This window comes from Rhinopithecus bieti, unplaced genomic scaffold (genome assembly GCF_001698545.2).
Source record: "Rhinopithecus bieti isolate Rb0 unplaced genomic scaffold, ASM169854v2 scaffold_22522, whole genome shotgun sequence".
In the NCBI taxonomy this organism is placed as follows: domain Eukaryota; kingdom Metazoa; phylum Chordata; class Mammalia; order Primates; family Cercopithecidae; genus Rhinopithecus; species Rhinopithecus bieti.
This window is the reverse complement of record NW_016811454.1, coordinates 1,373,063-1,399,842: the sequence shown is the minus strand read 5'-3', so window position 1 is coordinate 1,399,842 and position 26,780 is coordinate 1,373,063. Positions and strand designations below refer to the sequence as shown.

The 26,780-nt window shown below is 41.6% G+C and overlaps 2 protein-coding genes across 3 annotated transcripts in view; one reads left to right on the top strand and one right to left on the bottom strand.

The window, feature by feature from the left end:
- NDUFS1 (NADH:ubiquinone oxidoreductase core subunit S1) overlaps positions 1 to 22,061 on the bottom strand; it is a 31,568-nt gene extending 9,507 nt beyond the window's left edge. The window contains exons 1-13 of the mRNA XM_017893909.1: positions 21,804 to 22,061; positions 17,929 to 17,993; positions 17,223 to 17,314; positions 14,704 to 14,811; positions 13,605 to 13,681; positions 12,341 to 12,422; positions 12,119 to 12,249; positions 11,491 to 11,676; positions 9,485 to 9,619; positions 8,610 to 8,724; positions 7,288 to 7,433; positions 6,541 to 6,669; positions 3,094 to 3,223 (exon numbers count right to left, since the gene is read on the bottom strand). Of these exons, the coding sequence (XP_017749398.1) occupies positions 3,094 to 3,223; positions 6,541 to 6,669; positions 7,288 to 7,433; positions 8,610 to 8,724; positions 9,485 to 9,619; positions 11,491 to 11,676; positions 12,119 to 12,249; positions 12,341 to 12,422; positions 13,605 to 13,681; positions 14,704 to 14,811; positions 17,223 to 17,314; positions 17,929 to 17,989 (1,392 nt within the window). The 5' untranslated portion in view covers positions 17,990 to 17,993; positions 21,804 to 22,061. The remainder of the gene's footprint in view (positions 1 to 3,093; positions 3,224 to 6,540; positions 6,670 to 7,287; positions 7,434 to 8,609; positions 8,725 to 9,484; positions 9,620 to 11,490; positions 11,677 to 12,118; positions 12,250 to 12,340; positions 12,423 to 13,604; positions 13,682 to 14,703; positions 14,812 to 17,222; positions 17,315 to 17,928; positions 17,994 to 21,803) is intronic.
- On the top strand, positions 22,056 to 25,395 carry EEF1B2 (eukaryotic translation elongation factor 1 beta 2). 2 transcript variants are annotated; one of them, XM_017893911.1, is made up of 7 exons: positions 22,056 to 22,148; positions 22,423 to 22,523; positions 23,052 to 23,174; positions 23,811 to 23,937; positions 24,503 to 24,569; positions 24,956 to 25,081; positions 25,196 to 25,395. In XM_017893911.1, exons 2-7 carry the CDS (start codon positions 22,444 to 22,446, stop codon positions 25,348 to 25,350), a joined length of 678 nt encoding a protein of 225 aa, XP_017749400.1. In that variant the 5' UTR covers positions 22,056 to 22,148; positions 22,423 to 22,443; the 3' UTR covers positions 25,351 to 25,395. The 2 variants fall into 2 exon arrangements, with proteins under 2 accessions (XP_017749400.1, XP_017749399.1); XM_017893910.1 differs by having other exon boundaries at positions 22,056 to 22,523.
- The last annotated feature ends 1,385 nt before the right edge of the window (positions 25,396 to 26,780 follow it).

Sequence of the window (26,780 nt, the reverse complement as noted above, 5' to 3'; positions counted from 1 at the left end):
GACACACATATATAACCAGATTTAGTTTAATCCAAAGCATCTTGCCAATGCTACTGTGAAATGCCTGAGTATCAGCTAAGACACGTTTTCTAAAAGTAATTATTCAAAATAAAAAGCTTAGCAAATTATCCTGTGGTCAGAATAACTATGGGCAGGTCCCAGAAAAATTGGGGAACTTCTCTTCAGAGATTCAGATGGTATTAAAGAATAGGAAAAACCATGCTTAATATCACGTCTACTATCTTCCATCTACTTACCATGCCATAGACAGGGAGGAGGAGGAGACAGGGAAAGCAATGATCACTAGAGCACAATGTTAAATACCTACAATTTTAAGGCTTTGTTTTAAACCATAGTAACACTGAACGACAAAAACTGGGAGAATGCATCCCAAGAGTAAAGGAAACTACAGATTTCACAGAAGATGGCAAATAAGATGTAAAGTTACAGGTTGGGCGCGGTGGCTCACGCCTGTAATCCCAACACTTTGGGAGGCTGAGGTAGGTGGATCACTTGAGGACAGGAGTTTGAGACCAGCCTGGCCAACATGGCGAAACCCCGTCTCTACTAAAAATACAAAAAAATTTACCGGGTGCGGTGGTATGTACCTGTAGCCCCAGCTACTCAGAAGGCTGAGGCACGAGAATTGCTTGAACCTGGGAGGTGGAGGCTGTAGCGAGCCAAGATTGTGCCACTGTGCTCCAGCCTGGGCAACAGAGTGCGACTCTGTCTCAAAAACAAAACAAAACAAAACGTGTAGAGTTATAGAATACACATCTCATTTTCCCACTCCTCCTTTGTGTCACTCTTCAATAAATAGCTGGCCACAAAGAATCAGCATGGAAATTATGCTGAGATATTATAAAGAGGAATACATTAATAGGAACTTGCCAAGGAAATGTGAATAGTTGAGAGAAATAGTTTTAATAGTCTCAAAGACACTGAAAAACAACACACTCTTTCTCACTTAAAAACTCAAAGAAGCAACACTAGAGAGAGTATTATATCGTAAGGAGATTTTCATCACCGAATTCAGGAAAGAACTGGAAGAGAAACAAGCAATAGAGATAAATACCATTCCGGAAACAATAAAAAACTAAATAGGCCAGGTGCAATGGCTCACGCCTGTAATCGCAACACTTTGGGAGGACAAAGTGGGTGGATGACTTGAGTCCACGGGTTCAAGTGCAGCCTGGGCAACGTGGCAAAACCTCGTCTCTACAAAAAATTGGCCAGGCATGGTGGTGCGCACCTGTGGTCCCAGCAGCGGCTGCAGTGAGCCAAGACAGCACCATTGCACTCCAGCATGGGTAATAGCCAGACCATCTCAAAAACAAAAAACAAAAAGAAAGGAAAAGAAAGAAAACATGATTAAATACAGGGACAGAAAAGACAGGGTACAGGATACAAATAAATGGAAAAAGGAAAAAAACACAGATATGAAAAGCCAGGCAAGGTTGGCTCATGCTTGTAATCCTAACACTTTAGGAGGCTGAGGTGGGAGAATCATTTGAGGCCAGGAGTTTGAGGCCAGACCGGGCATCACAATGAGCCCCATCTATACAAAAAAATATAAAAATTAGCTGGGCACAGTGGTGTAGGCATGCAGACTCAGCTACAGGGGAGGCTTAGGTGGGAGGACTGCTTAAGCCCAGGAGTTTGAGGCTAGTCAGCTACAATTCTGCCATTGCACTGCAGCCTGGGCAATAGAGTGAGACCTTAAAAAAATATATATAGAAAAGAAGATTCGACATCTGCATTGTTAAGAGTTCTTTTTTTTTTTCTTTTCAGACAGGGACTTACTCTGTTGCCCAGGCTGGAGCACAGTGGCATGATCTCAGTTCACTGTAGCCTCCACCTCCCAGGTTCAAGCTATTATTTTGCCTCAGCTTCCCGAGTAGCTGGGATTACTGGCACATGCCACCATGCCCAGCTAGTTGTTTTTCTTTTTTTTTGTATTTTTTAGTAGAGACAGGGTTTCACCATGTTGCCCAGGCTGGTCTTGCTCCTGACTTCAGGTGATTTGCTTGCCTTGGGCTCCCAAAGTGCTGGGATTACAGGTGTGAGCCACCACATCAAGAGTTCTTTTTTTTTTCTGAGACACAGTCTCGCTCAGTCGTCTGGGCTGGAGTGCAGTGGCACGATCTTAGCTCACTGCAAGCTCTGCCTCCCGAGTTCACGCCATTCTCCTGCCTCAGCCTCCCGAGTAGCTGGGACTACAGGCGTCCGCCACCTCGCCCGGCTAATTTTTTGTATTTTAGTAGAAACGGGGTTTCACCGTGTTAGCCAGGATGGTCTCGATCTCCTGACCTCGTGATCCGCCCGTCTCGGCCTCCCAAAGTGCTGGGATTACAGGCTTGAGGCACCGTGCCCAGCAGGACTGGTAAAATCTTAAGGAATAACTCCTTTTGTAGTGAAGAAAGATTTAATTGAAGTTAAAAGTACAATTCTTCCAGTTTTACTTTGATTTCTTTTCAGCTAATTTCAAGAAAATTAAACTCTGGTAAATAAAAACTGTATGTACAGTATGATCTCATTTTTGTTTGACTATCTAGTCAGCCATCTTGCTTTGCTCTCTGTATAAATGGAGAGATGATTATGATGTTTTATCAATACCTGTTTTGGGGTAGTGGGATTTTACATAATGTTACACTTTCTTCCTCATGTTCTTTTCTGTATTGGTATAAGTTTTTTTGGGGGTGGGACAGAGTCTCGCTTTGTCGCCCAGGCTGAAGTGCAGTGGCGCGATCTTGGCTTACTGCAACCTCCGCCTCCTGGGTTCAAGCAATTCTCCTGCTTCAGCCTCCCAAGTAGCTGGTATTACAGGCGCATGCCGACACGCCCCGCTAACTTTTTTCTGTATTTTAGTAGAGACAGGGTTTCACCGTGTTACCCAGTCTGGTCTTGAACTCCTGACCTCAGGTGATCCGCCTGCCTTGGACTCCCAAAGCGCTGGATTACAGGCGTGAGCCACTGCGCCCAGCCTGGTGTACGTTTTAATACTCACATAGGATTATTACAAAAACGGTTGTTTAAATAATAATAATAATAATTAAAAATCAACAAGAGTAGATACATATAAGTTGAGAGCACCTGGCTAAATGGATGACTTCCCGAAGCAATGTCTTGAAGAATTTTGGGGGAGTCTCCCAGGTGGTCATAGCTGTAAGTGAGGTCCACTGGACTGCCTATAAGGGCCACTTTTAAGTCATTATGCAGCCAGCTGAAATAAAAACAACATTTTTAGAAGTAAATAACTAAGCTAAGCAGTCACTGGTCTCATCAATCCTAAGTGATACAGCTGTTTACAAAATGTTAAAAGCACAGACAATACATTTAACAGATATGATCTACTATGTACCTTTCAAAACAATGTTGCAAAAATGCATGCCAAGGCAATTCAATGCATTAATTTGCTGTGTAGAAATGCTATCTAGACCAGGCACAGTGGCTCACACCTGTAATCCCAACACTTTAGGAGGCTGAGGCGGGTGGATTACTTGAGGTCAGGAGTTCGAAACCAGCCTGACCTACATGGTGAAACCCTGTCTCTTCTAAAAATACAATATTAGCTGGGCGTGGTGGCGCATGCCTGTAGTCCCAGCTACTTGGGAGGCTGAGGCAGGAGAATCGCTTGAACCCAGGAGGCAGAGGTTGCAGTGAGCTGAGATTGGGCCACTGCACTCTAGCCTGGGCAACAAGAGCAAAACTCCGTCTCAAAAAAAAAAAAAAAAAAGGCTATTAGGCCAGCTATAAAATTTTTTATTTATTTATTTTTCTTTTTGAGAAAGACAGTCTCACTCTGTCGCCCAGGCTGGAGTGCTGTGGCGTGATCTCAGCTCACTGCAAACCTCTGCCTCCCGAGTTCAAGCCATTTTCCTGTCTCAGCCTCCTGAGTAGCTGGGATTACAGGCGCCTGCCACTAGGCCCAGCTAATTTTTGTATTTTTAGTGGAAGGCAGGCTTTCACCATGTTGGCCAGGCTGGTCTTGAACTCCTGACCTCAGATGATCCACCTGCCTCAGCTTCCCAAAGGCTGGGATTATAGGTGTGAGCCACTGCACCAGCCTAAAAAAAATTTTTAATTTTAGAATTAATCTGTAATTTTTATTTTGCAGTATTTACATGGCAAGGTCAATTATCTCTTAATTATCCATTAAGGATATTTAAACATTTTCATAATTCATGAAAATACACTATGTTATTCATATTTATTCTCTACAGCAGGGAACTATAGCTCCAGTTCTTCCAAAAAGTTGTAAGTGCAGTGACTATATAGTCTGGTTTCTCTGAGCTGTTTTTTTTTACCTGTTATCCTGATATAATTATTAATTCCCTCTTTCACTCCCCTAGTTCAGACAAAAACTATATGGCTACCCTCTTTATCTCTAAGATGTAAATTTAAAAGACAGCATGCTACAAAATAACTGGTTTGTGTTCTTAAAAAAAAGAAAAAAGTCAAAAAAGGGACAAGAAGAGTTATGAAACTAATTGTAAACTAATAAAAAAATGAAAACTAATTGTAATATATGACTCCAGAATGAATCCTGAGGAAAGAAAAAAACTGCTATAAAAGAAATTATGAAAAAAAAAGAAATTTAAATATAAACAGTGACTTATGAAATAATACTGTATCAAAACTAAATTTCTGGCTGGATGCAGTGGCTTATGTCTATTACTCCCAGCATTTTCAGAGGCCGAGGCAGGAGGAACACTTGAGCTCAGGAGTTCAAGACCAGCCTGGGCAACATAGGCAGATCCCGTCTCTACAAAAGGTATTTTAAAAAATTAGCTGGGCATGGTGGTGCATGCCTGCAGTCTCAGCTACTCAGGAGGTTGTGGTGGGAGCATCATTTGAGCCCAGGAGGTCAAGGCTGCAGTGAGCTGCGATCATGCTAATATACCTTAGCCTCTGTGACAGAGCAAGACCCCTAATACAAACACTAGCTGAGCGTGTTGGCATACGCCTGTATTCCCAGCTACTCGGGAAGCTGAGGCAGGAAAATTGCTTGAACCCAGGAGGCAGAGGATGCAGTGACCAGAGATCGAGATCTCAAAAACCGAAAAAATTAAATTTATTTTTTTTGAGATGGAGTTTTGCTCTTGTTGCCCAGGCTGGAGTACAATGGCGCAATCTTGGCTCACCACAACTTTCGCCTCCCAGGTTCAAGCAATTCTTCTGCCTTGGCCTCCTGAGCAGCTGGGATTACAGGCACGTGCCACCACGCCCAGCTAATTTTGTATTTTTAGTACAGATGGGTTTCTCCATGTTGGTCAGGTTGGTCTCAAACTCACAAACTCAGGTGATCCGCCTGCCTCAGCCTCCCAAGTCGTGGGATTACAGGTGTGAGCCACTGCGCCCAGCCTAAATTTCTTCATTATTTTCTTATTTTTTATTTTTTTTGAGACGGAGCCTCGCTCTGTCGCCCAGGCTGGAGTGCAGTGGCCAGATCTCAGCTCACTGCAAGCTCTGCCTCCGCCTCCCATTCTCCTGTCTCAGCCTCCCGAGTAGCTGGGACTATAGGCACCTGCCACCTCGCCCGCCTAGTTTTTTGTATTTTTTTTTAGTAGAGACGGGGTTTCATCATGTTAGCCAGGATGGTCTCGAGCTCCTGACCTCGTGATCCGCCCGTCTCGGCCTCCCAAAGTGCTGGGATTAGAGGCTTGAACCACCACGCCCGGCAATTTCTTCATTATTTAAGAGAATGCTCCTTATTCTCAAGAAATCCACACTGAGAATTTAGGTATAAAAGGGCACCATGTCCACCAGAAACTTCCAAATGATTCAGAAAATTAGATTCACACATATCTATATATATACATATGTAGTATATGTACACACACACACACATACACTATATATATACACACAGACACTGAGAATCATAATACAAACATGGCAAGACGTTAACATCAGTTAATCTACGTGAACAATATACAAAATGTATACAAAGACCATTTCAAGCATCTTGAATTATTTCAAAATAAAACGCTAACAAAATAAATTTAAAAGACTGGTAAGGAGAGGAGAAAACGGACCTATTAGAAATCGTAGAAACTAGGCGTGGCACTTCACGCCTGTAATCCCAGTACTTTGGGAGGCCAAGGTGGGAGGATGGCCTGAACCCAGGAGTTCGAGACTAGCCTGGCAACATGGCAAGGCACCATCTCTAAAAAATTTTAAAAATTAAAAAAAAAAAAAAAAAAAGACTGGGTACAGTGGCTCACACCTGTAATCCCAGCACTTTGGGAGGTCAAGGCGGGCGGATCACGAGATCAGGAGAACAAGACCATCCTGGCTAACATGGTGAAACCCCGTCTCGAGGCGGAGCTTGCAGAGCCGAGATCACGCCACTGCACTTCCAGCCTGGGTGACAGAGTGAGACTCCATCCCCTCCCAAAAAAAAAAAAAAAAAATTGTCTTCCAGTTATCTTTTGGAGTCTCACTACCACTAACCTATTAGGAAGATGTCATTTTTCACATATAAAACAAAAAAATTACGTAAATATTTTTAAACCTTGAATAAATACTATTACCAACCTCTTTCGAATTCTAGCATTAAACAGTGGTGCCTCAAAACGTGGATTTGTACCAACCAGAAGTACAACATCTGCCTCTTCCACACCAGCAATTGTAGTATTAAGAAGATAATTGGAACGCAAATCTGTGCTAGAAATACAATATATAAAATGCGAATTTACTTTAAAATTAATACATACAGAGAATCCATGAAATATTCTATCATCAAACCCATTGCATTTCCAAACAAAAAATTTTATGAAGTATTTCTAAATTAAATAAACATTTCAGATACTTTTTTTTTTTTTAGACAGAGTCTTACTCTGTCGCCTACTGTGGAATGCAGTGGTGTGATCTTGGCTCACTGCAACCTCCACCTCCCAGGTTCAAGCGATTCTCCTGCCTCAGCCTCCCGAGTAGCTGGGATTACAGGTGCACACCACCACGCCCGGCTAATTTTTTTTGTACTTTTAGTAGAGACGGGGTTTCGCCATGTTGGCCAGGCTGGTCTCGAACTCCTGCACTCAGGCGATCTGCCTGCCTCAGACTCACAGAGTGCTGGGATTACATGCGTGAGCCACTGTGCCCGGCCTGAGATACCTAGTGATAAGTGGATTCCTCTATTTCCTACAATTTCTGGTTTGATCTTGGTCTATACGTGAAAATAAACTGGGGGATATGTTGGAGAATCCAGGTTGTCACATTTTATACATAACTTCTAACTAAAAGAAGAAAGGAAAGCCTAGATCCTAGCTTCATATTTCTCACCCAGCTCCTGCAGTGGGGAAGACCTCTTCAGTGCATAAGGTGTCAGAGTCCACTCTATTAAGCAAATCTTTGAGAGCTACTAGGGCTTCAGCATCCACCAAGCCACCTGCAATTGCTGCCACATCTTTGCCTTGAAAACTCTGCAACTAAAAACATGAAAAGGGCATCACCAAGAAACCTACATGCAGCAAAGACCACAATGAAATGTTCAGAAAATAAAACGGTAATTGTTTTCAAGTACAAAAAAAGTTAACAGACTTCTGATTAAAAAGGTTTACAACACGGCCAGGCACGGTGGCTCATGCCTGTAATCCCAGCACTTTGGGAGGCCGAAGTGGGGAGATCACCTGCAGTCAGGAGTTCAAGCCAGCCTGGCCAACATGGTGAAACCCCGTCTCTACCAATAATACAAAAATTAGCTGGGCGTGGTGGCATACGCCTGTATTCCCAGCTACTGTAGAGGCTGAGGCAGGAGAACTGCTTGAACCAAGGAGGCAGAGGCTGCAGTGACCAAGATCAAGATGACGCCACTGCACTTCAGCCTGGGCAACAACAGCGAAACTCCATCTCAAAAAAACAAAAAAAAAGTTGTACAACAATTAATCAATCAATCTAAAGTGAAAAGCTGCAGAGGTGTTATGTGGGGCTACAGCTAATAACATCAGCTTGGAATGAAGCTGTTTCATATTTAGGAACAAAGGCACTTCAAAATGAGGTCTGAAGTGGAACTATAGTTACCTTAAATGCAACCTCCTCTGAAGTATCTGCCTTTCCCTCTAGTGCTTTATGTTGTCTTTCTCTAACAAGAAAACTATTTCCTCCACTCGTACTCTGGCAAGCTCATATTAATTCTCAGATTCTTTAAGAATCACCTTCTGTAGGAAGGCATCTTTTTTTTTTTTTGAGATGGAGTCTCACTGTGTCACTCAGACTGGAGTGCAGTGGTGCGATCTCAGCTCACTGCAACCTCCAAGGAAGTCATCTTGATATGCCTGTCCTAGTTAGGGATTCCTCCTACATGCTCTCACTCATACTACTCCCTATATAATTACTCATAGCTGCATACAATAATTGCTGAATTGTGCAACTTTCTTCAGTACAAAATTGTTAAGATGCAGGAATGACATGTCCGTGGTCTTTATATCCCTTAATCTAGCATAATATCTAGCATATGTCCTCAACAGATGTCTGTAAAATGGAAGATTAAATCATAATCTTGGCAAAAGGAAAAAAGGGAAGAAACATACATCCTCCTTCTTCATGGCAAAGATGTTTCTTGATAATCACAAACACTATTTAACACTATTTATTTCAATTTTTACCATTCCAGCTACACGAGAGAGTGCATCCTCCCAAGAAGTATAGGTTAAAAGCCCTTTTTCATTTCTGATCATCGGCTCGGTAAGTCTTTGACGTTTTAGCCCATCATAGGCAAATCTAGAAAACAGAAATTACATGATTGTGGAATCTTGCTAAAGAAGTAACTATAATTTTCAAGTTAAATCAATGAGAAATGTTATTTAAATACAGTACTGGTTAAAGTGTCAAATATCTAAACACCTAGATACAAGTAATTATTTTAGATATTTTTAGAGATGAACTAATAGATTTTAAGAACTTCACCTAAAACTAAAATACCATCTGAAAGTCTGATTTCTTCCCTTAAATACATACAAAAAAAGTTTGATTTCTTATACTTTTAGCTAACTGAACAATCTTAAAATTACAACACAAAATAATCTGACAGCTAAAAAAGGCAAATCATTTTTATTTACAAAACATGAGTATCTCTAAATATTTTGTCAAAATTACATTGTGCAAACTCTTATATTTATTTAGCTTCTTTCTCAAGCAATCATCCCGCCTTGGCCTCCCAAAGTGCTGGGATTACAGGTGTGAGTCACCACGCCCAGCCTAGCTTCTTTTCTCTAATGAACAAACTGAAATAAGTTGAGAATGTATCAATCTACTTCAATTTCTCCACGTGGGAGGGAAAAATATCTTTCTCAAAGTAAACACAATATCCAGGGATTGACCTAGGACTATTAAAGTCAGTATTATGTTACATAAGCAGCTCAGATTCCAGTAGTCTATATTCAGTAACTAATTTGCAAATATAAAAGATAATTCTTTAAAATTATCATAAAATTTCTTTTAAATAAACTGCAAAAGTTAAGGAAAACAATATAGCATATACCTGGTTTTATCAGAGATCCATTCTTCATTGATGTCCTCATGCATACGTGGCAAAATCCTCATCACTTCTCCAGTTCTTGTGCTAACCACAATATTACTTCCAACTGCATCCATTACATCAATGGATTCTGTCTTTCTGAGAAACACATATGGTGTTTACTATGGTGCTTTTGAGAATAAAGAAAGTTTCTGTTACCTGGTTTACCAAAACAAATTTTACAATTAATTCCCTTTCTGAATTACTTTAAAACATGAAGCTCAGAGGAATTGCAATTAAATAAAAGAACCCCCCCATACTTTTTTTTGCCATGGGGTCTCACTCTGTTGCCCAGGCTAGAGGGGCATGATCACTGCAGCCCAGAACTCCTGGGCTCAAACTATCCTCTCACCACATTTTAAAAATTTTTTGTAGAGGCAGTGTCTCATTATGTTGACCAGGCTGGTCTTGAACTCCTGGTCTCAAGCAATCCTCCACCTTGGCCTCCTAAAATGCTGGAATTACAGGCATGAGCCACTGCTCCTGGCACACCTATATTTGAACACAAATTCCTGGCACAGTAAGGAAGCCTTTAAAACTATTATCTGACACAGAAGCTAGTTTGAAGGGGCTCCAACTAGCCAAATCTGGGACGATTCAAAAAGAGGGGCGGGATTTCTGTCTATGAGAGATTAAGGAGCTCAAAAAACCTTCCCACTGAAAAGCAAAAGTAAAGCTGGACAAAAATGGCAAAACCCACCATTTCAGCAGTTTAGAGATGTAAATGCATACAAGAATGTGTTAAGCTTTTATGCACTGAAAAACTGGTGGCTGGGCTCAGTGCTGCTCCTATGCTCCTCTCTACCCCCTCAAAATGGAATTTCTTCGAGGCTGGGGCAGGCTGTGAAGACGAGAACTTCTTTGGTACAGACGGAGACAACTCACTTAATTTGGAGCAACAGGCAAACTTGTCTGTGGAGGTGAAGCTTTGGAGGTCATTGTAGCTGAGGATAGCCAAGATTTTACTTGCCTAAGTTTGTAGTGGTAATTGCGGCAAGCATTCCTAGCAGAGGCCGCCACATGTGCAGGTGAAACCAAAGAGGGCTCAATCTATTCACAAACCCCTGGGTAACACTGAGACCCACAGGGCCCAGTGCAAAGTAATAGCTGGGCAGACTTGACAACAGCCTGAACTTTGAATATGCTCCTCCATCCACATACAGATTCACTGGCAAAGAATTAACTCGTATTAGGTCAAGGTGTCTGAAGTATAATTATAACTGATTACTAAACTATGCAGACACAGGGGAACTCCTAAGAAGCCTCACTTAAAAATAAAACCAAGAATATTAAAATACATTCAAAGAACCAAAGAAAATAATGTTTAAAAATTGAAGGGGATGTATGACAACCACGAATCAGCAAGTAGAGATTCTCAGTAAGGACACAGAAATTACATGGAAACAAAAAGCCAAATCCCAAAGTTGAAAAACATAAAGTTTAAAATTGAAAGATAATTTGTTATGCTTTAAGAACTTTAAAAATATTCACACCTCTTGCATCTATCTACTCCATTTCTTGGTTTAATCACGAGAATGAGATATATACACAGAAATTTATACACAGCAATGTTTTTTACAGATTTGTAATCATAAAGAAATATACAAGCCAAATGTCTATTAGCAGAAACTGGTTAAAAAACATGACATTCCTCCTAGTTGAAAACTAATAAACAACAACATGGGAGACTATGAATTTAAAATATCAACACTATTAAACTCCTTGGAAGAACACATGAAAAAAATAATTTTGTGGTTGAGTACTTTAGAATTAATTTCCAAGAAAACTACAGTTAATTTGCACAGGTTCAATCCATTCTAACTACTTACCTTCTATTTAAAGAGTTTTACTTAAACAAAAAGTCAACAGACCAAAACACCTGAAACTCAGGAAGAAAATGAACCTTAATATATTTCTGAATAGTAATAAATTAAGGACAAAAAACAAATTGTCATAAAATACAAAGATACCTTGTTTCCCAAGGCCGGGCAGTAAAGGCATAGGGCTTAGAGGTTAGCGCACCTACAGGGCAGATATCAATGATATTCCCAGAGAGTTCAGACATGAACATCTTTTCAATGTATGTGCCAACTTGCATATCATTTCCTCTGCCTGTTGTTCCCAAATCATCTACTCCTGCAATCTCACTTGCAAACCTACAAGATAAAAAATGTGCCATCAATGGTTAAGTCCAGCAAAATTATTTCCTTCCTTATTCATGATCACAAAGAGATGATTTTCAAAACACTAAAAAGAAATGAGTATATTTTCAAAGGTGAGCACAGTCCTAGAATAAAAAACAATGAAATGTTTACATTTAATTGAAGTGTAACACACATGCAGAAACTTGTACAAATCATATGTGTACAACTCAGCAAGTTATGAGTGAAAGCAAATGCTTATAGATTTTAATTTTTAAACCACCTGAAGTTGGTACTAAATGAAAGTGAACTTATTTTATTGGTGTATCAAAAACAGCATCCCTCTTCTCCCACCCAACAAAAGTAGCCATTCTTTCCAATGTTATTATTCATCAAATTATGACTATTAAGTATACAATGATATTCTATAACAGAAGAAAAAAGGAAAAAAAGTTACCTGATGCAGCGAGTACACTGTATACATCTTGTCATGATGGTCTTTACCAATGGCCCAATGTTCTTGTCTTCCACAGCACGCTTCCCCTCTAAAAATCGGCTCCTATCATTTCCAAACATCATGGACTGGTCCTTAAGTAGATTATTAAATAGTCAATCAAATGCTGCTAGTAAAATTAAAATCTGAGACAACCAAAAAGATTGACAGAATTCTACTACATACCTGCAGATCACATTCACCTCCCTGGTCACAAATAGGACAGTCCAGTGGGTGATTTGCTAATAAGAACTCCATCACACCTTCCCTGTATGAAAATTGTAACATATAAAATGACTCTCAAATACACACACACTGACATAAACTGCTGTCACTCAAAATGACCTACAGACTTTATTTTTTTTTGAGATGGTGTCTCCCTCTGTTGCTCAGGCTGGAGTGCAATGGCACGATCTTGGCTCACTGCAGCCTCCAGTCTCTGCCTCTCGGGTTCAAGCGATTCTCTTGCCTCAGTCTCCCAAGTATCTAGGATTACAGGTGCCCACCAACCCACCTGGCTAATTTTTGTATTTTCAATAGAGGCAGGGTTTCATCATGTTGGTCAGGCTAATCTCGAACTTCTGACCTCAAGTGATCCTCCCACCCTGGCATCCCAAAGTGCTAGAACTGCAGGCGTGAGTCACTGTGCCAGGCCCACCTATAGGTCATTTAAACAACCTTCATATATGTATTTTTCTTTATACAATTAATAGTAATTTTACATTTAGTATCAGAAATGCCAATTATCTATCATTCTGGTAATATTTTTTTAAGAGACGGGGTCTTGCTATGTTGCCCAGGCTGGCCTCAAGCTTCTGGGCTCAAGTGATCCTCCTGAGTATCATTCTGGTAGTATTAAACACACAATGTGGAAAATGCTTAGAGGAGCCTAGAATAAAGTATAATTAGAGAACATAGAAAATTATGATTTTTGGTCAGGTTTGGTGGCTCACATCTGTAATCCCAGCACTATGGGAGGGAGGCTGAGGCAGGATGATCACTTAAGGCCAGGAGTTCGAGACCAGCCTGGACAACACAGTGAGACCTCGTTTCAAAAAATAAAGAAAATTGTAACTTTTAACAACACCAAATGATCAAAAGTTGCTGAATGGTCCTCAGAAAATATTCACATTAATTCAAAACAAAAACAAACACAAGCAGTCCCAGTACAATATAGTAATAGCTTAATCAGTCCAGATTAACCCTTCATCATAAGTTGAGCAAGTTACTAAACAAGGATTTTTAATGCTGATCCTAAGGCTCAATACCATAAACTCCTGACTTGACCTCCTCTACTATATAGTACTCACTTCTATTGCTCCTAGAAGCTGAGCACACCAACTTCTTCAGAGTTTGATATTAAATTCTTAATCTATGGGAAGGTCCAAATACCAAAATGTGTAATTTTCTGCTTTATGAAAGGGTACTACGTTGAATAACAATAAAGTACCTGGCTTTCCTGGATTTTTCTGAGTTTGTTAGGATATTCCAGCCCTTCATTACTGGCATGGCACAAGCAGCTACAACCTGGGATTTCAACGAAAAAAAAAATGTGTATTTGTATTTATTTGTAATTACAAGCAACTCAATATATAAAATGTTAAATTATATAAAACATTAAATTATACATTTGATAACAGGCAAAGAACAGGGTATTTTTTAAAACTGAATTTTTATTCATAATACTACGACCTGGTACTTTACATTTATCCCAGAAATAAAACATCCTGGTTTTTAGGTGTATTCTAATAGTCAATGCAATGTTTTATTCTGCTCTGAAACAGAACACCAAAAAACTGCTTTGACTAGCAGACACTATTGAATAAAAAAATTGCATACACCAGCCAGGCGTGGTGGCTCAAGCCTGTAATCCCAGCACTTTGGGAGGCCGAGATGGGTGGATCACGAGGTCAGGAGATTGAGACCATCCTGGCTAACACGGTGAAACCCCGTCTCTACTAAAAAATACAAAAAAAACTAGCTGGGCGAGGTGGCGGGCGCCTATAGTCCCACCTACTCGGGAGGCTGAGGCAGGAGAATGGTGAAAACCCGGGAGGCGGAGCTTGCAGTGAGCTGAGATCCCGCCACACTGCACTCCAGCCTGGGCGACAGAGCGAGACTCCGTCTCAAAAAAAAAAAAAAAAATTGCATACACCAAAATGAAATTAAACTACTCAAAGTGAACTTCTTCCCTGCAACCCTTTTCTCTACTAAAAATAGCAGGGCATCAGCACTTTTAATGTGCTACTTGGCAACTCTACATCCTGGTTTTATATTATACAGCCATCTGGAAATAATGACAGCTATAAATCACCTTTAATTTCTAGATATGTTACAACTATATGGCACATGTGTTTATAAAGCACTTCCATCTATTTGTTCCCAGTTTTGAAATGAAGAGAGTCAACTGTACAAAATAATTAAATTTATAGATAGAAGTAAAGAGGGCTATGTTCTCCACTACAATATTGAGTCTAAATAAAGTTTGCTGCAAGATTGAAAGTTTTCTAACTTCTACAGCATGGTGTAGAATTTTAGGTATCAAGTACCTTGGGGGCTTTCTCAATTTCAACAAGGCACATCCTGCAGTTTCCAGCAACAGACAACCTTTCATGATAACAGAATCGAGGGATCTGCATGCCAACCTTCTCACAAGCCTAGAAGTAAAAAAAAAAAAAAAAAAATGTATGAGAATAACCTGACATCACTGCTGTTATTGCTGAAACACACACATACGGCATCTTATTACTACTATCTATAATAATCTTAATTCATTCTTATTTCAGTCCCTTTCTTTGCCCTTCATTCTAACCCATCTCCTCTGAAGCTGCCTCAGAGGATCTCAGGATCCTTGGCATGACTTCGCCTTATGTGGAAGAAACTGGATAAAGTATCCTTCCACTGTGCTGAAGACCTGACTTCCCATATCCGTTCTGAACCATTGTCCACAATGTCCCCTCAAACTCTGTCCCAGTGGTTTCATACCTGGACTTCTTCTTTGCCTAGCTCCCCTCCTTTGGATTAGAGATTTCACTACACACTATCTAGCTGGCTATCTGTCTTTGGCTTCTATATCTCACCCAGGACTTACCTCCCACTGGGCTGAAGGTTATAACCATGTTCAAATTTCCTCTAGAGTTAATTCCTCCATCCTCAGCCCTCGTTCTAAAGCAATCTCATCAATTTTCAATATTTAAACTGGTTAGCAAAAATATGTTGAGTGTTTCCTTTGTGCAGGATGCAGGTACAGTAGTGAACAAGACAGACAGTGTCCCAGCCTTCATCCTAGCTGACATTCCTTATGATGATTATGTCCAAACCTTCATCTGCAGCCATGTTAGTTCTGCACTTCTTCAAGCTTCAGATTTACAGGCCTTTGCATGTGTATGTTCCACAGACAGCTTAAATTCCAATGATTTCTCTCCGCTCTATACACTCCAAAATAACCTAACAAATGCAGAAAACCACAAAAATTCCTCTGGTCTCTTTGAATTCTAAAGAACTATCTGTCTCTGTGTCTCTGAAACTTTGTGGGGTTTTTTTTCCCTCACCATTAAAGTAATATTGGGAAGTTCTGTACAATGGGGGAAAAAATTCCTCGAGTTTTCATCATTCCTGAAGGCCTGTCTACATGTCATTCTCCCTTGAATCTACCCTTTTGCTTTCATTCCCATCGCCACTATCTATTTTAGGGCTTTTCACAGTATCCTGTCCCAACAATACAAAATGCTTTTTCCTTGTCTCTTATTCCAGTCTTGCTATTCTCCAAACGACGATCCTCTACAGTCACTGTCACCCTGCTTAAACAGGCAACAAAGATCCTGATGGATCAAAATATAAACTCTTCTGCAGAGCAGATACTGTATTTCATGACTGGACCTTCCCTTCCTCAATAACTTGATTTCCTGCGATCTCATCTTCTACTTATACCTTATGTTTCATCAATATTAAACTATCTGAAGTTTTCAAAACATGACAAGCTATCTGCCTTAACTTTTTCCACAGGAAATGCAAGCATGTCCTTCTTGTACACATATGAACACACCTATTCATCCTTTAACACTCCTCAGGGATGACCTGAGGCACCTAACATCTCTTTCTACTACCTCTTATCCCTGCCACAACTTTTTGCTGTATCTTGAACATACACTTATTATATATCATATTTTGTGCTTTCATGTCTGTGACTGGCAGATAGTCTAGAAATGATTGCTAAAATGAAAAAAGAACATTTAGATCTGTGACAACTTAAAAATGGAATGAAGCATCACTTCTCTATGACCAATTTATTATTTCTGGAAGAATATGAAGAAATATTTAGAGCATGAATTTAAGCACATGCTACCCTCCGTTTACCTGCTTTGTAGGATATATTCCTATGAATATTACTAATCACAGAAAGGTTATATGAAAATGAAAAGCATCAAGCAGGCCCACAACAAATGAAGGATATTTTTTCACAAACTTACCTATAGTAACCAATTTAAGTTACTTCAAATTTCTTTTTTTTTTTTTTTTTGAGAGAGTCTTGCTCTGTTGCCCAGGCTGGAGTACAGTGGCACACTCTCAGCTCACTGCAACCTCCGCCTCCTGGGTTCAAGCGATTCTCCCGCCTCAGCCTCCCGAGTAGCTGGGGTTACAGGCATGCGCCATGATGTGCAACTAATTCTTTGTATTTTTAGTAGAGACGGGATTTCACCATGCCGGCCAGGCTGGTCTAGAACTCCTGAATGATCCGCCTGCCTCAGTCTCCCAAAGTGCTAGGATTACAGCCATGGGCCACCGCGCTCGGCCTTCAAATTTCTTAATGGGTATTCATTTGGTATTCATTTGGAATGTAGAAGGGAAACAAAGGAACTACCATAATTCACTAAAAATGTCACAGACAAATAAATGATAGTTCACTTTGAAGTGCCAAGATATAAAATGAAATAATTTTAATATAACTTTGCTATGTATAGTTATTTTAAAGAATTATTTACTAATACTTAATCAGTATAAAGGAAATAAATTAGTATTTTTTTAAAAATCAGAACACACACACAAAATAGTTAGAATGTATGCCTACTTGGAGGACGGTCGTTCCCGGTTCCACCATGACAGACTGACCATCAACAAATACTTCAATCAAGTTGCTTGCTGCTGTGGCAGTTGTTCGAACTGACCATCAAAGATATTGAAGTGAAAAACAAATTAACAGTTTATTATAGCAGATGATAACGGATGAATTAACTCTAACTATAAACCTAAATTTTTCATTCCTTGTTATTCCTCTGTATTGCTCTGGATGCAAACTAACGGTTGTCTACTTTTGGTAGTAGTTTAAACTGAAACTTCTTTCTTCTTTTTTTGGGGGTTTTTTTTTTTTTTTTGAGAGGGAGTCTCGCTCTGTCACCCAGGCTGGAGGGCAGTGGCACGATCTTGGCTCACTGCAACCTCCACCTCCCTGGTTCAACTGATTCTCCTGCCTCAGCCTCCCAAGTAGCTGGAATTACAGGCACTCACCACAATGCCTGCTAATTTTTGTATTTTTAGTAGAGACAGGGTTTCACCATATTGGCCAGGCTGGTCTCAAACTCCTGACCTCAAGTAATCCTCCCACCTTGGCCTCCCAAAGTGCTGGGATTACAGGCATGAGCCACCACACCCAGCCCGTTGCTATTTTTATTTTTAAAAAGTATGGGTTTAGGTCTTTGACAAACTATTCCACAGACTTATAAATTTACAAAAATAAGGTCTAATATCCACAAATACAAATTTTAAAAAATACTCACCACATCCTTTAGGAGATTTAGAAAGGCCTACTAAGGCCTTTCTTACAGGTATCCTCAACATATTGCTAAAAATAAAACAAAGAATTATATTATTGGAGGGGAAAAAACAATCACCAACTGTTTGGTAATGTTTTATGGCTTTAAATTATTTCACATACATTATGTCATTGAATACTCATAGGTTCTGATATTTTCCCTCCAAGTCTGTAGATGAGAATTCTCAGTCTCAGAGACACTGACTTGTACAATGCCAAAGAACTAACCAGCAGCAGCTATTGTATACATTTGGACTTTCTAATTCTATGCAGAGAGCAGTTTTACCATTTAAAAAAATTATATAGAAAGGATCAAACTTAAAGCACTACCACACAGTAAAATAAACTGCAAGACTAACAGCGAGCTTATCATTAATGGTTATGTAAAATAAAGTCACCTTTTCTGCTTTCATTTCCTACCAATACCCATTCTATCATTTCATGTTCTAAGCATAGCTGTCTACTAAATGCTTATGAGATATTCTGAGATAGCTCACCAGCCCAAAAGCCTTTGAGGTGTCCTGACTGCTATTTTCTGGTACACTTATCTTACAGATTTCCAATTATGTGTTTATAAGCCCAATCTACCCTCACTGCATTAATTCCTTGAATTTTTCTATCTTCAGTACCTATCCACCAGGCTGGCACAGAGTAAGCTCTTAAACAATGGCTCTCAAGTGAGGACAGTTTTGCTCCCCAGGGAATATTTAGCAATGTCTGAACACACTGTTGTGACAAACAAGGGGAAGTTACTGACATCTAGTGGGCAGAGGACAGGGTGCTGACTATTCTACAATGTACAGGACAGTCCCCCACAATAAAGATAATTATCCAAAGTGTCAACAGTGCTGAAGTTGAGACACTGCTCTAAAAGGCTTGCTGAACTATTGAAATAAATGGGGGTGGATTATATAAACACCAAGACTTAAAGACACGCAAAACAGAAAAGTTACCAAAACTTATTTTTGTTTGTTTGTTTGTTTTTAAGATGGAGTCTCACCCTGTTGCCCAGACTGGAGTGCACTGGTACAATCTTGGCTCACTGCAACCTCCACCGCCCGGGTTAAAGCAATTCTCCTGCCTCAGCCTCCAGAGTAGCTGAAACTACAGGCATGCACGACCACACCAGGCTAATTTTTGTATTTTTATTATTTATTTATTTATTTTATTTACTTATTTATTGAGATGGAGTTCTGCTCTGTCGCCCAGGCTGGAGTGCAGTGGTGCGATCTCGGCTCACTGCAAACTCTACCTTCCACGTTCAAGCAATTCTCCTGCCTTGGCCTCCTGAGTAGCTGGGACAGGTGTGTGCCACCATGCCAGGCTAATTTTTTGTATTTTTAGTAAACACGGGGTTTCACCGTGTTAACCATGATGGTCTTCATCTCCTGACCTCATGATCCGCCTGGTTCAGGCTCCCAAAGTGCTGGGATTACAGGCATGCGCCAACATGCCCAGCCTACTTATTCATTTCTGAGACGGCGTCTTGCTGTCACCCAGTCTCACTCTGTTACCCAGGAGTGCAGTGACGTGATCTTGGCTCACTGCAACCTCCGCCTCCCACGTTCAAGCGATTCTCCTGTCTCAGCCTCCTGAGTAGCTGGGATTACATGCGCCTGCCACCACTCCCGGCTAATTTTTGTATTTTCAGTAGAGACGGGGTTTCGCCATGTTGGTCAGGCTGGTCTCGAACTCCTGACCTCAGGTCATCCACCTGCGTCGACCTCCCAAAGTGTTGGGATTACAGGCGTGAGCCACCGCGCCCGGCTTACAATCAGCTTTAAAGTACTCTTTCTTTGAGCTCTTTTTCTTTAGTAGCAGTACACACTGTGTATATATTTTTATTGTTCTACTTACTGAACTGTAGGTTAGTAATCAATTTTAGTACCTACCAGACTCTAAGCTCCTTGAGGACATTTGGACATTTCCCTTTTTTGAAGACCTAGCACAGTATCCTTATGAAAATAACCACCAAATAGTCTTATCACCAAGTTCTAGAACTAGAGTAGCATCTGTCCTACTAAAAACTACTGATGGCATAAATGTAAACCTAAACTTACTCCATTAGAGCACTGACAGATTTGAAATCAACAATCAGTATTTCATACAATTTTAAAACTTTAATACTTTCTTATCTCCAATACGATATAAAAATAGTACTCACTTTGGATAGGAAATCAACTAGAACTAGGCTGTTGACATCCAGCATCAAGGCATAGCTCAACGTAAGAAATACAGATTTGCAACACTTCGATATGTGCTTTTAACATTGATATACCAAGTAGCAACAGAAATAATTATATCTTTAGATGGAAAAATGTTAATGACTACTCATTTCTAAAAGTAGACTGGATACTTTTCCGTATAGGGACTATACTATTCCACATTCTCCAACATGGATTCATCCATCTACTTCCTGCCTTCCAAGGTACCACCCTATCCCAATCCACCATCACTCCTTGCCTGGAGTATATCAATAGCTTCTTAACAGGTCACCAGGCTTCCACACTATTCCCACACAGCCCCTCCCCTCTTGCCACTGGCAGTGACCTCGGACTGAAAAGTTCTTCCCTGGCCCCTCCATATCCTTCAAATCTTGGCTTCGAAGCCTTTTCTCAGTTTCATTGACCAGCCTATCTAACATTTCCTGACGATTCCCCAGAATATCACCCATTTTATTCTTTTTTTTTTTTTTGAGACGGAGTCTCGCTCTGTCGCCCAGGCTGGAGTGCAGTGGCCGGATCTCAGCTCACTGCAAGCTCCGCCTCCCGGGTTTACGCCATTCTCCTGCCTCAGCCTCCGGAGTAGCTGGGACTACAGGCGCCCGCCACCTCGCCCGGCTAGATTTTGTATTTTTTTAGTAGAGACGGGGTTTCACCGTGTTAGCCAGGATGGTCTCGATCTCCTGACCTCGTGATCCGCCCGTCTCGGCCTCCCAAAGTGCTGGGATTACAGGCTTGAGCCACCGCGCCCGGCCATTTTATTCTTTACGGACTCATTTCTGGCTCGTAGTAAACGTTCAATAACTGTTAAGTGAACTGAATCTCTAATTTCTGGTCGTTAATTTGTAGAGACCACTTTCCCGGATTTAAAAAGTGCAGGTGCTCTGGCAGCCTTAAGTCGGTGAAAACAAGAATATTCCGCAAACCAAAAATAACCTGTTTATTCATCAAAAACAGTTATCGTTACACTTCTATACTGTCAATTCGTGCGTGAAGTTGTGTCTGATCCAAGACCTCACAGTACAAGCATAGATCCCGATAATCTGTAAACAATGTTTTGTTATTCGCAATGCAACCCTGAGATAACTTTTCAAAAGTCATTTTTCTCAAGTTCCCGTTAGTGAAAGGAATTTAAAAATTCTGTCCAACGTGGTCAATGGACAAAACAAACAAGGACAGCAGAGGCGAGCCACTGCTAACACAATAGCGACCAATCATGTACTGGACCAGGCGTGTAAAAATCTGGGGGGAAAGGCTCAGTCTTAAGGCTTAAGTCATCGGACACTGGTCCTCTCCCAGGGAATAAAACGGCCTCCTCTGAGAGGGGAATGTCCTGAATTTTCCCTGCAGAGGGAAGGTCGCCTGCAAGCCCGCATTGGGGCCAGCGTTCCCGAGGGCCCGCTGATCCTTATCTTCCTTTCTGCTCCATCAGACCAGAGACCGTGGCTAAAAGCCCCCACTTGCCGGCTCTCAGGGGCTTCCGAGGCGCCGGGGCGGGAGGCGGCTCCCAGTCAAGGACAAGAGAAGACTAAGTCGCGTGGGCCAAAGGAAACAGTCCCGTCAATAAACAAGCCTCTGACCCATGCACCTCACCCTTACCATCCATACAAGACCTCACCTTCTCCCCGAAGCCGCGAAGGCTGTTCTGCTAAACTGTCTGGACCACAAGTACCCCCTTGGAGGCCGGGTCGCTAAGTCAATATGGCGGCCTCGGCTAACTCTGTCAGCCGGGCCTGGAGAACGGAAAGCCCGGAGGGACTAGAAGCCTTGCATTCGATAAGTTTGTCGTCAATTTCCGTCAGCCGACCAGAGGGCGGAGCTGAGGTCGGCCCAGCCCGGAGGCGGGAAGGACAACTTGGACCCGCAGTTCCGCCGGAAGTGGCCTGCAGCCTCGAGGCCGAGCGTCTTCGGTCATCTCCGGCGCTTCTAGGGGCGGTTCCCGTCATCTTCGGGAGCCGTGGAGGTACGAACTTAAGACATGCCCATTTTATTAATTTATTTCCAAACGCAACGAAAGGTCCAGGGACAATTTGTGGGCCGTTTAATTCAGGGCCCCCAATTCGTACGTGGAGAAGTGGGAATGCTAACGTACTTTGACCTTTAACCTTCGGTCCGGTGCGGTGGAGGGAAACGCCTCCGTCTCTATATAAGGAATTTTCCGGCTTCTGTGGGCCCTTTTTCTTCTCTTCAGCGCGGGGCGCCCACAACTTGTGCGCTCTCTTTCTGCTGCTCCCCAGCTCTCGGATACAGCCGACACCATGGGTTTCGGAGACCTGAAAAGCCCCGCCGGCCTCCAGGTGCTCAACGATTACCTGGCGGACAAGAGCTACATCGAGGGGTGAGCGGACCGGCTGAGTCGGGGTGGTGGGGAGGTTTCTGGGACCGGGGCCGGGGCCACGTGGCGCAGCGTGTCGGCTGCCGCTGGAGGGAGGGAGACCGGGCCCCAGGGCCCTTGCGAGGGTGACGGGAAAGCGCCCCGTGGCCATCTCCCAAGGCCCTGGTGTGGTGCGAGCCCGGCCTCCGGGGAGCGGCTCACGAGCAAAGGAAGGTTAAAATGTGCTTTATTTACACTTAATTCAGCCAGGTGTTTCCGCGTCGCTGCCCAGTTAATACATGTTAGGTTGTAGATAGAGCAACGCTAGAGATTGCAGTATTTGAGGTCTACTAAGTGGCAGACATTTCTCAGGATAGCGCGGTGACCTAAACATATGGTTTGATTTTAAGGAGATAATAAGAAAAGAAAAGCATTAAAGCAACCCTACCGGGGTTAGTGCCCACTACTTAATGTGATGCATAGGCATTTATTATTTATTCGCTGGCGTTTGTTTTTCAAAGGTGTGTGTGAATGTCTCTGTGTCATTGGCAGGTATGTGCCATCACAAGCAGATGTGGCAGTATTTGAAGCCGTGTCCGGCCCACCGCCTGCTGACTTGTGTCATGCCCTACGTTGGTATAATCACATCAAGTCTTACGAAAAGGAAAAGGCCAGGTAAAATCATCTTTGTATCTAGCTGAAGAATAAGACTACTCTCGAAGCTTTATCAGGATGTTCACATGACAAAACTAGACCCAGGCTACTTTAGTTTTGTTGGGGTATTGTAAGCTAAATTTTTCTGTAACCTGAGAAGGCCAAGAGACTGAAGCCCTCCATTTTTTCACAGAACAGGTAGAACATGGACAGCAGCAATTCAACTTTTCCCCACACTGCTCTGCCAATGTGCCTCGACCTTGACCTGGGGGGCCCACCTCTGGGGTGAGAGGGTGGCTCATTCATTCAGTCCTTGGCCATTCTTCTGAAACTGCCAACAAGGGTGGAAGTTTGGGGAAGTGGACTCCAGTTCACTAAGAATGGAACTGAGCATACTTAATGAAATCTCAAACAGAAATGTTCATACTGAAAGAGTAAATCATAGTGAGTATTGAAAATAATGTCTCACATGGTACTAATGCTTGTCGGGTGAGGAGTTGAACATATGACAGTGTTTACCTGGGAGCATGTGAAAGGGTAAATTATTATTGCAAAAGGGATCTAGTGATAAGTAGTGATTAAAACAAGTTATTTTATATTGTCTGGAAAAGTATTTTATACTAGCTCAATAGTGGTTGAATTTAAATGTTTTTCAAGCCTGCCAGGAGTGAAGAAAGCTTTGGGCAAGTATGGTCCTGCTGATGTGGAAGACACTACAGGAAGTGGAGCTACAGATAGTAAAGATGATGATGATATTGATCTCTTTGGATCTGATGATGAGGAGGTATGCCATCTTCTATAAAGAATATATCGGCCAGACACAGTGGCTTACGCCTATAATCCCAGCACGTTGGGAGGCTGAGGCGGGTGGATCACGAGGTCAGGAGTTCAAGACCAGCCTGACCAAGATGGTGAAACCCTGTCTGTACTAAAAATTTAAAAAAATGTGGCGGGTGTCTGTAATCCCAGCTACTCAGGAGGCTAAGGCAGAGAATTGCTTGAACCTGGGAGGCAGAGGTTGCAGTAAGCCGAGATCATGCCACTGCACTCCAGCCTGGGTGACAGAGCAAGACTCCGTCTCAAAAAAAAAAAAAAAAGAATACATCGATCAGCAATTTTATCAATGTGGTTAAGCCAAATTGCCTGGATTTGAATCCTGGCTTTAACTTATATGCCTTTTTCAAATTCTGACTGGTTGCATGATGAATAAAATCAAATCACCATCTTTCGGCTGAGTTCGTGATGGATTTGCTTTTTTCTGATTAAGCCAGTCTTTTTTGTGGTGACCCCACTAGCTTTAAGCAGAGGACAGCCGGCTTTCTGAAGTGGATTGATTTTTTTCTTTACAGGAAAGTGAAGAAGCAAAGAGGCTGAGAGAAGAACGTCTTGCACAATACGAATCAAAGAAAGCCAAAAGTAGGTCATTTGTTTTTAACTTCATTTCATGGTAATGTAAGTAATCCTTTTCAAAGCTTGACCTTTAAGTAATTTCCTCCACATTCCTTGAATAGGTCAATATTTTAAAACCTCCTGTAGAGGTTCTTCCACAGCTACTGGTCTGCAGCTGTTCTTATGGTAGCAGTTGTGGCATTCCTCTGTGGGAAAGAAACTGTTAACACAAACACCTCTTTCTTAGCAAAACAGAAAGTGGGCATGTGTGTGACAGACACAAGATGTATCTGTAGTTTTGTTTGGCTAAGGAGATAGTCAATCTCAAAACAAATTGAGGTGATTTGTTTGTGTCTTGGAGTAGAGTAAAAAAATACAGTTCATTATTTGAATAATGCTGTTTATTTTTTTAGAACCTGCACTTGTTGCCAAGTCTTCCATCTTACTAGACGTGAAACCTTGGGATGATGAGACAGATATGGCAAAATTAGAGGAGTGTGTCAGAAGCATTCAAGCAGATGGCTTAGTCTGGGGCTCATGTGAGTTTAGGCTTTGCCTTTCTTTTTTGAAACTCACATCTGGAATTTGTATACACCTTCAACTTTCCTCTACAAGACTTTTCTAACTAAGATTTTTCTTAATACTCTTTTTAGCTAAACTAGTTCCAGTGGGATACGGAATTAAGAAACTTCAAATACAGTGTGTAGTTGAAGATGATAAAGTTGGAACAGATATGCTGGAGGAGCAGATCACTGCTTTTGAGGACTATGTACAGTCCATGGATGTGGCTGCTTTCAACAAGATCTAAAATCCATCCTGGATCATGGCATTTAAATAAAAGCTTGAAAGATTACCTTTGGCTCTTGAGTATGTTACATAGGAGGGTGGTGTATATATTCCTTTCATTTTGAGGGAAGGAATTAAATATGTGATTCCTAAATAATAAAAATTTGGTTCAGCATTGTTGTTAGAAAATTGTAGTGCAGGCCAGGTGTGGTGGTTCATGCCTGTAATCCCAGCAATTTGGGAGGCTGAAGTGGGTGGATCGATACCAGGAGGCTAATACCAGCCTGGGCAATGGGGAGAGATCCTGCCCCTACAAAAAATATAAAAATTAGCTGGGCTTGGTGGTGCACCCCTGTATTGCCAGCTATTTGGCAGATTGAGGAACTGCAGTGAGCCAAGGTTGTGCAACTGCACTGCAGCCTGGGTGGAGCAAGGTCCAAAGACCAAAAGAACCAAAAGGTTCTTTTGACAGCAAGGTCTGTCAAAAGAAAAAAAACTGTAGTGCAGCTTTACCCATTTGTGATGTCCTTAGCAATGACTGATGATGTGATTTGTTGTAACCTATCATCCTTGCATTGGGAACCTGAAGATGTGAGATGTGTGACACTACTAGAAAACACCTAACCCAGAGGAGGGAGGGCTTCCCAGAATTTGGCATGAATTATAACTACTTAATAGGTTACAAATTTAAAATGATGACTCATGTTGTAAATAAACCATCTTTTAAGTGTTGGGAATGTGATTTGGAGTATAGCACTGTGTCCTGGGAGGGGGATTATAAAGGTAACTGGTTCCCAGGCTTCCCAGGAAAACTTGACTTTGCTGTGAAGATTCATAGGTGCTGGGTTGTAGAGGTGGAATATTTTATTTGGATTTGGAAATCTGATTGGTCCTCATGCAGCAGGTAAATACTGGGATGAGGGTAGTATGTTGAGTAAAGTGATAGTCAAGTATTGGAAACAGTTTCATCTTGACAGGGAATTTGAGGTCTGGCTAACATTTGATAGGTTTTTTGTTTGTTTTTTTAATAGTAGTTTTACAAAAGTAGTGCTTGGGAATTGCTGATTCCAAATGATCAAAAAAATTTTAGGTCAATTTTTTTTTTTTTTTGGGGGGGGGACCAAAGTCTCGCTCTGTGGCCCGGGCTGGAGTGCAGTGGCACAATCTTGGCTTGCTGCAACCTCTGCCTCCCAGGTTCAAGCAATTCTCCTGCCTCAGCCCGCTGAGTAGCTGGAATTAGAGGCATATGCCACCACGCCTGGCTAATTTTTATATTTTTATTAGAGATGGGGTTTCACCATTTTGGTCAGGCTGGTCTCGAACTCCTGACCTCAGGTGATCCACCCCTCACCCTCCCAAAGTGCTTGGATTACAGGCATAAGCCACCATATCCGGCCCCTAGGCCAATTTTTTAATAGAACTAGATGGTGCTATTTCCTCTCGGTCTGATTT

What these genes read in the sequence shown, in the direction of transcription:
- EEF1B2 (XM_017893911.1), top strand. Translation starts at nt 22,444, where the DNA reads ATGGGTTTCGGAGACCTGAAAAGCCCCGCCGGCCTCCAGGTGCTCAAC. An exon ending in TACGAAAAGGAAAAGGCCAG is followed by an intron (nt 23,175 to 23,810) that starts GTAAAATCATCT and finishes ATGTTTTTCAAG; the next exon opens with CCTGCCAGGAGTGAAGAAAG. An exon ending in CGAATCAAAGAAAGCCAAAA is followed by an intron (nt 24,570 to 24,955) that starts GTAGGTCATTTG and finishes TTATTTTTTTAG; the next exon opens with AACCTGCACTTGTTGCCAAG.